General features: G+C 34.7%; 1 protein-coding gene across 1 annotated transcript in view; it reads right to left on the bottom strand.

The window, feature by feature from the left end:
* LOC106867182 (zonadhesin) overlaps positions 1-9,683 on the bottom strand; it is a gene marked incomplete at its 5' end in the record, with an annotated part of 44,464 nt that overhangs the window by 13,263 nt on the left and 21,518 nt on the right. The window contains 4 exons of the mRNA XM_014911979.2: positions 564-794; positions 3,828-3,863; positions 6,758-6,775; positions 7,979-8,150. Of these exons, the coding sequence (XP_014767465.2) occupies positions 564-794; positions 3,828-3,863; positions 6,758-6,775; positions 7,979-8,150 (457 nt within the window). The remainder of the gene's footprint in view (positions 1-563; positions 795-3,827; positions 3,864-6,757; positions 6,776-7,978; positions 8,151-9,683) is intronic.

Below are 9,683 nucleotides of genomic sequence, written 5' to 3'. Positions count from 1 at the left end.
GTGTGGCACCTTGGGCAAGTGTCTTCTACTATAGCCTCGGGCCAACCAAAGCCTTATGAGTGGATTTGGTAGACGGAAACAGAAAGAAGCCCGTCGTATATATGTATGTACATGTATGTGTATGTGTGTGTATGTTTTTGTGTGTGTATGTATTTGTGTGTCTGTTTGTCCTCCAACAACGCTTGACAACCGATGCTGGTGTGTTTACGTCCCCGTAATCTAGCAGTTCAGCAAAAGAGAACGATAGAATAAGTACTAGGCTTCCGAAGAATAAGTCCTGGGGTCGATTTGTTCGACTAAATTAAGTCTCATTGAAGGTTGTTTCCACTATCTAAGAAAATCAATTAAATAGCCCTCAAATGTTAACTTACTGTATACGCTAATCATATTCAGTGATACTTGATCCATCAAACATAAAGTTTCTATCTCTTAAGCGTATTAGATAAGGAAATGGAGTAATTCTTGTTCACATATTGATAAGCTTCACAAGTATATTCCATACCTCAAATATTAAGATATTCTTAAAGAATTCAAACACCTTTTGTAGTGAAATTCTGACTTACCGATTACTTGAAAATATTCCATATAGGGACATACACTTGGTCTCAAAGTGACAGTAGCAGCGTTGACATCATATAGTTGACATTTTTTCACGAGTTCATCGAAGTTCAATGATTTACATTTTTTATTCTTGAGACATTTGCGAGCACATAGTTCCACATGTTTTTCAGTGGATTCGTCCAGAGGTTTGCCTGGTATGTAAGCCTCCGTTACCCGAAAGAACTTGAGCAGAACTGAAATATAGAAGAGCATATATAAATATACACATACGTGGGTTTTGTTTCTGCGTGTCTATATGTATATGCGCATGCGTGTATGTATGTATGCATGTAAATATATATATATACATAAAAATACATACACATGTATATATGTTGATATTTACACACACATGCACACACACACACGCGCGCACACACACACACACACATGGTGGTTGGCAATGGCCTTCGTAAGGCTGTCAGAAAAAGGCATTTTAGCTGAAAATTTGTACGGTAAACAGTTAAATATCAAGCGTATAATCACCATCAATATAACCTTCAATTAAGGCCCTACTGTTTTTAAACGTAAAGTAAGCTGGCAAAACCAGTTTACATTTAGCAGTTTCATGACAACGAAATTGAACATCAAACTTCTAGTATCTTAAGTGTTTTGTTTCTTTCTATATTGCCCTATAGAACGTATATATAGTATATCTAAAAAAAAACATTTATACACCAATACACACATACGCGTGCGCACACTCTTACATACATATGGGCGAAATAAAAATCAAACTCAGTTTGTGTTAGGTTGCTGTTCAAGGAATGGCGGAAAATAATGAAATATCTTTTACGTTCCGAATATTGACACTTCTGAAAGAGAGGAAAGACAAGGAGAGAAAAGAACAATGGAGGAATAGAAACCCATGTGACACACACACACACACACACACACACATTTATAAGAACACAAGTGAGTCTAAAACTCACAACAGCTGTTTCAGCAGCAAATTTTTTAATGATGAATAATGCGATTACCACAATTGCACCATTAGAAAAATACGCTATCATCAGCTGATTTGAAACATAGATTAGTGGTAATAATTTAAAACATCAACATGTATATTTTTTTATTCACCAACAAAAAAATATGCTTCTGAATCATCTATTGTGAATTTTAAAACTTTAACTTGTATTATTTTTTTATTCAAATACCACGCTTGGAACCATCTTAAGATTGGATCTACGACTTGCGTTGGATCAGGAATCTACGTGTGTATGTTTATACATATTCACGTATATTGATGTACATATGCATATGACTGATATGTGTACGTATGTGTGAGGCTCGACCCTTCCCCGGCGTCCTGAATGTTAAAATATCTAGATTTTAATGATTGCTACAACTGATTGATTATCTATCTATCTATCTATCTATCTATCTATCTATCTATCTATCTATCTATCTATCTATCTATCTATCTATCTATCTATCTATCTATGTGAATGGACGGTAGAAAAATCGACTCCAAGTAAATAGGCTTTTTTGTCTAGAAAAACGTTTTATTTGTGAAAGAGATGTCTAAAACCATCTCCTTCAACCCCAATAAATCTTGTAATAGGAAATCACTCCACTTGGAGTAAATTTCCAAAACTTTCAAAAATTAAATATTAATTTTGAAGAATTAGGAACCTTCTAGTATTTTAGCTAATTGTGGCTCAAATTCTTGCGCAGCTTTTATATTACTTGATCCACATTCGCTATGCAGTTTGATACTATGGAAAAAGCTTCAGCTTAAAAACTTTTGAAATCACCCTTTACTGTCTGTAAATTGTAAAGATGAATCGTTTGCAATGGAATAACTTGTAAGGTTGGCTAAAAACTATAGATACGTTGAATAGTACAGTATAGCAAAACATTACTAAGGGTTTAATGTTCGTTCTCGCAATCACGAAATTTTAAATGTGTAAACTGGTTTTACTATCTTGCTTTACGATGTATTGGTGGATATTTATTGATAGTAGAGAGTTGCAGACGAAGACTCCAAAATAAGATGAAATATACGTGCATTTGTTCTCCCTTTTTTATGTTCGTAAACATCGTGTATTATAAGCACCCAAACAGATCTATCTATCTATCTATCTATCTATCTATCTATCTATCTATCTATCTATCTATCTCTCTCTCTCTCTCTCTCTCTCTCTCTCTCTCTATCTATCTATCTATCTATCTATCTGTCTGTCTGTCTGTCTGTCTGTCTGTCTGTCTGTCTAACTGTCTGTCTGTTTGTCTGTCTGTCTGTCTGTCTGTCTGTCTCTTTCCGTATGTGTGTGTGTATATGTTTGTGGTGTGTGTGTGTGCGTGGTGCATGTGTGTATGATACGGGTGTGTGTGTACGGTACGAGTGTGTGTGTGTGTGTGTGTGCGTATTTGGTGTGTGCTTATATATGCACACATCATTACAAGTAAATATGCATGAATATGTGTCTCAGTGTGTGTTAGCGTGTGTAAGTGAGCGCTAGCTGTTATTTACAAGCAATGTGTCTTCGGAATATGTTGTATTTTTACAGTAACCCAATCTAAGCATAAAAACACGATATTCTGTCGTCTTCCTAACATTCTTGTCCTCTTCCTTCCACTGAACAATTTCAGAGATATTTCTTTGATATTATTAACATTATTTACATTTGACGGACATTTGTCCTCATCTTGTTTGTTGTTAACATAACGTTTCAGCTGATATACCCTCCGGCCTTCATCAGATGTCTTGGGGAAATTTCGAACCTGGGTTCTCAATTTCCCCTAGACACCTGATGAAGGCCGGAGGGTATATCAGCTGAAATGTTGTGTTAACAACAAACAAGATGAGGACAAATATCCGTCAAATGTAAAAAATGTAAATAATGTACATAGTTCCTCATCTCTTGAATATAGAACTGTATTTCTTTGATGTTTTAAATTGAGTGCTTCAATGTCAAAATAATTGTTTTCCACGGAGCTACGTACAATTACAATTGCAGCGTGGAAGATGTTTGTAAGTCATTCAAGAACACACAAAGACCGTTAGTTTCACTTCAACATTTAAATGAAACTAACGGTTTTTGTGTGTTCTTGAATGGCTTATAAACACCTTCCACGCTGCAATTGTTTTTGTTTCAGCGCACGATCTCAGATCAAATCACTTGTCATGCAAGTACATCTCTGTTTACAATTAGTTTCTAGGATTTAATTTTAAAATATATATGAAAACATAAAAAAAGTATAGAATCATGTTATAGACATACCTGGCTCTAAGAAAGTTGGATCAATAATAGGCAGAGCTATATTTAAAATGGAATAAAAATAGTAATTCGTAAATTTGATCAGCAGACATTGAAAAGGAAATACAAAGGAAATGTAACTAAATTTCATGTATGTGCGTTGAATTTTCGTAATGGAATTTCAATATTTAGAATTGTTTCTTTTTTATTTGATTTTTGACGAATTTTAGATTAGATATCACCTCTACAACTTAAATATGCTGCATTTCATTAGGCTCACATAATTATATCAACTCAACTCAGAATTTCTTGGTGCCATTTTATGTCTGCTGAACTGATACATTTAAGAATCCATTGTTCTCATTAAGCACAATGTGAAATTGCTGATGATGTGAAAAGGATCTACAACACGTGAGATTTAACGCTTCTAATGATTCAATTAAATTTATAGCTTTTACTGTTTATAGCGTTAGGCCGTTCAGACTTTTAACCCATTCGTGCCCATGATACTTTTTTTTAAGATTCTAAAAATAATTATTACGATTCGGAGGTAATCGCTGCTTCTGAGGCCTAGTTGGAAGTCCAACATTCCGAGTTCCAAGTTCCAGGATTTCAGGGCATCGCGAAAGGGTAGAGCTGTTACATCTACGGGTGGTGGTAAGACAACTATTTAGGAGGAGTTTTGCAAAAAAATCATGATGGTATTCAATACATTTTTCTCATTTTTTGCAGATTTAACGTACGATAGCAACTCCTATAGTGGATTCTAGTAAAATTGAAGCACGGTCTGTCATGAAGTTCCTCTTTTTGCAAGGCAAAGAATCAGCGGAAATCCATGGTGAGATGAAGACAGTCTTGAAAGATGGCTGTCCAGTTTATTCCACAGTGAAAATCTGAGTGTCAAGGTATTCGGACTGGTCATTTCGAAGTTACAGATGAACCCCTGTCAGGACGGTCAACTTTCGAGACCACAGAGGACAAAGCCGACACTGTGCTCTTCATGATTCTCGAGGACCGCTGGATTTCAGCTAAAGTCAGAGCTGATATTCTGGGGAATTTTCCGCGAAATAGTTGATCACATCATTCACAACATTTTTGATATGAGAAAACTTTCTGCAAAATGGGTGCCGAAATACCTAAACGCAGATTAGAAGTGCATCAGAGTATTGACATCAAAGGCGATTTTGGACCGGTTTGCAGCGGAAGAGGATGATTTTATGGCTCTTTTAGTCACCATGGTTAAAACTTGCATTCATTATTATGATCTTCAGACCAAGCAGCAATCGACAGAGTGGCGCCACAGCGGTTCACCGCGTCCCTAAAATTTCCGACTCGGAAGTCAGCTGGAAAGATTCTGGCTTCAATGTTCTGGAACAAAGACGGAGTACCCCTCATAAAATACTTGCCAAAGTGTCGCACCATCAGCACAGAATATTACTTGTCACTGTTGGACGAACTGTGTGAAGCTGTAAAGCAGAAACGATGTGGAAAGCTGAGTCGTGGTATCCTGTTTTTGCAGGACAGTGCATCAGTACACACAGCACATAAGATTCTACAGAAAACACGCGACTTTGGCTTCGAATTGGTAGACCATCAAACTTACTTTCCTGACTTGGCTCCCTTCGACTATCAAATCTTTCCGTAATATATTTCAAGGGAACGAAATTTCACTCCGATTCGGAGGTAATCACTGCTTCTGAGGCCTGGCTGGAGGCCCAACATTCCGAGTTCTTTTACAGGGTTTAGAGAAACTGAAGAACCGCTGCAATAAGTGTGTGAATCTGAGAATGGAATACGTTCAATAAAATCGTAGTTAACTGATCTACCTGTACTTTCTTTTACCCAAAGCCAGGAACATTTCAGTACCCCTTCTATTGTTTCACTATTTTCTTACAGAAATATATTGAGTTAGTCTAACGAAGGAAGAGATTTTGAAATAGTACAGCTGGATTTTGTTGAGGAACACTTTTGTCTCATCTTTCGATAATGTGTGAAAACCTGAAAACCTTGCGGGGAAGAACACTAAATTTCATATATTTTTAATTAAAACATTATGGCAATAAGTAGTATTCATATCTAGCCTATAATTATATATAGAGTAAATAACTTTTATAAGGTCAAATAGATCTGAAAAGGGGATTTTGTTTGGGTATAGCATGCTTTGAAAGTCTGGTCTTTAGATAAGAGCCACGTTTTATAGGACTCTATTGATTCTGTTTTCTATGGCTATTGTGTAGAAGAGAAAATGAATTGCACTGGTAAACATTTTTGTATTGAATACTTTATTTCTTTTTACATAAATGACAACTATGTAAACAACATAAAGTATTCTGTTTGTATTTTCTTCATTTTTGTATGGCTCTTTTCGAAAAAAAATCAAAAGGATGCATAAAATGCAATGTTATATGTTCCTACAAATGGCATTCAAATGATGTATAAAAAACTGATTCCTTGATAATAAACATATTTGGGCCGTTAAAGGATTACCAGTTAGTTGTGAAACTATTAAATAAGCCAGCTTAATTCTATGGTCTGTATTACTTCCTTTCCACACTTTGTTATGAAAGTAAATGTGTTTTTGCTATGTCATTAAATTGATAATTGAACTTAGATACAATAATTACTCCAAATATTGAATTGGTAGATTGAAGTAAGCACACAACCTATCTACAGTTGGTTTGAATCGATACATCTTTGCATCGATTAACAATCCATTTGATGAACTGTCAAATTGGATATTCTTTATAAGAATATATTAGACTAGCATTCACAGGAAGATATTAGACTTAGGAATATTCACGAACATTTTAATCCACCTACATTGCTAGTAAGCATCTAAGACATGTAAAATTAATTTGAAGCTAAATGCTATGACATTTTCCGACCAATAGTTTATCAAATGATTCTTTTCAACTTTTAAAATTAATAAACTAAAATATAATAAGCGAGCTTACGTGGTGGCTGTTCTGCTTCTGAAAGAAAGAAAAATGATGCTGCTATAAAAAAAAATATTAAACAGATTTGTTCCAATGTTGGCATATATTATACAAGAAGCATTCTAAATATGTTACAACTATTTGTTCTGATCTCTCTTTTTTTCACACTCTCCCTTTCCCTCTCTTTTGCTAGAAAGTTGGTTCGTATTAAGGTAGAAAAGACTCGTAAATATATAACAGGGTTATGAAGATTCCATTTCACTTTTAGTTGCAACATTCTTTTAATAACAATATAGAAGCAATATAGAAAAAATAAAATGTCAAAAATGTTTATCGGTTATATCCGTTGGCGATCATTACATTTGTTCAAAAGGTATCTCAGAAACTGTTCTCGTTGTGTGAAATGAGGCATGTTAACAATGTGCCACGTCAACAGCTTTTGAGCTTATTATATCTCGGTATTTAGATAAAATCAAATTTGGTGTTTAGATAAGAACCACGGTTTCTAACGTTCCAATTGATCTAGTTGCTACTAGCTTACATCTTGAGTTAAACTTGTTCTCATACATGTATTTTGAAAGTGATCGATTGAAATAATTCCTCTTTATTTGTAGTACTGATGGGTTCTGGAAAATGCCTCGATAGCAGATGATCATTTACGAAAGTTGTAGGATAATAGATATAGTTAAAAGAACTTTAATAAAGCTATGAAGCTGACTTTGTTTCTAAGCATAGCAGTTAGTTTGCTCTCACTTTCTAATCTAAAGGAGCTATTTTAATAGACCCCGTGACATAATTGTATGAAAGCGACATCAAATGACAATTGAAATGAAACTTAAAATGTAACTGTTTCGATATAGCTGTTAACGTATTAATTTTTCAACAAATTAGATATTAATCTTAACTAATTTTTGTTAAAAATCCTTAAAGAAATATTCAAAATATTCTTGATTGGTAGTTGATCCCGTAATTTGTGGTATTGTGAAATGAAACTTGCTTATTGCTCTTATTAAATACATTTAATCGATGAGCTGTATTGTTTTCCGGTAATGTAGATTTGAAAAGATGTATTAAACAAACATCTCGCCATAAACTGTATATGCATTTATAATTCTTTTCTACTCTAGGCACAAGGCCCGAAATTTTTGGGAAGAGGCCAGTCGATTAGATCGACCACATTACGCAAATGGTACTTAATTTAATATGCATTTATAATTAATATAGCATCTTTATACTTACTTTTGCATTCCTTTCCCACACGTACAAATCCAGACGGACATTTGCATGTGCGTCTACCGGATTCGACGACACAGCTAGATCCTTTTGGGCATGTAGCTTTCGTCTTATATTTTCCATTGCCGAGACATATGATGGTTCGTGAACAATCGTTTGACGAAACAGTTGTGTATGCCTGTTCAAAAATTAGAAAATCAAAAGTTTTCCTTATTGGTATCATATTACATTGATGCTGATTTTACCTCATCATATCTCTTATTTTTTACTTGATTCAGTTAATAGACTGCGGCTTTGCTGAGGCACCGATTTGAGGAATTTTTTAGACGAACTAATCGACCCCAGTATTTATTTAAAAAAAAAATCCTGATGCTTATTTTATTGGTCTGTTTTACCGATCGGCCAAGTTACGGGACTTAAAACATACCAGTACCTGTTGTCAAGCGGTGTGAAGGACAGGCATAGACACAAAGACACACATAAAGATACGCACAAGCACAAAGACACACACAGATACAATTACACACACACAGCACAAAGAAACACACACACACACACACACACACACACACACACACACACACACACACACACACACAAACACAAACATATATATGACAGACTTTCTGTTTACGTCTACCAAATCCAGTCTCAAGGTTTTGTTCGGCCCGAGACTATAGTAGAATGCATTATGTTGAAGATTATTTTTAGCTGTTGTAGCTGTTTAGTCATAGGTCAACTTTAAAAAAAAATATTTACGATCAATTTGTGTATTCTACTCTATCTTATTTCATGACAAAGTAAATGGCAAACCATACCGATCCTCATCTTTTCCAGTCGCCCACCCAATTACACATTATTTCCCTCCGGATTCTTCATTTCCGGCATTATACGAGCAATGTCTTTTTATGAGTGGTTTCTGTCAAGATTTTCATAATTCACCACATTTAACAAACTGTAGTCTGTCTATCGAGTCAAGATTTTATATATATATATAATTTAAATAATAAGGGTGATAAATTAGATATTAATTTAATTAATATCAATTAAAAACCAATGGCCTAGCTAGCATAAAGAAAATTCTGAAAATTCAGAAAAATTATATTACATACATATAAGAAGGGATGACCACTAAGTAGACATCCATTATGCTAGAAATAGACCATCTACGGTCAAACCACAAAAGAAAAGAATGTTCTTTTGGGAAATTTAGCACAAACCCAAGTGGGAGAAAGAATACATAAAAATCCAAATGGGAGAAAGAATACATAAATCCATCTTGACATAGCCGAGTCTATCAGGCTAGTAATTGATTCTAGACAAAAGTTCTAACTGTCTCAGATTTTATTGTCTACCAGTAGTAGTAAAATGACCTGATACTACTCTGACCAGGGAAACCTTTATAATCTAATACATTTATAGCCTTGTCCATGCATACTGCTTACACCTTCCCTTTCTTTAGAAGTAATTGTCCCTTATGCTATCACCACTAGATAAGAAACAATAAAATCTGAGACAGTTAGAACTTTTGTCTAGAATCAATTACTAGCCTGATAGACTCGGCTATGTCAAGATGGATTTATGTATTCTTCCTCCCACTTGGATTTGAAATGTTGCCACAACTATAATATGTCTATTCTACTGTAATTTTCTGCATTCTCGTGCAGCTGAAGATTGCTCTTCATATTGTATTTAATGTAATGATCGCATT

Source organism: Octopus bimaculoides, chromosome 3 (assembly GCF_001194135.2).
Source record: "Octopus bimaculoides isolate UCB-OBI-ISO-001 chromosome 3, ASM119413v2, whole genome shotgun sequence".
Classification (NCBI taxonomy): Eukaryota; Metazoa; Mollusca; class Cephalopoda; order Octopoda; family Octopodidae; genus Octopus; species Octopus bimaculoides.
This window is presented reverse-complemented; position numbering and strand designations above follow the sequence as displayed.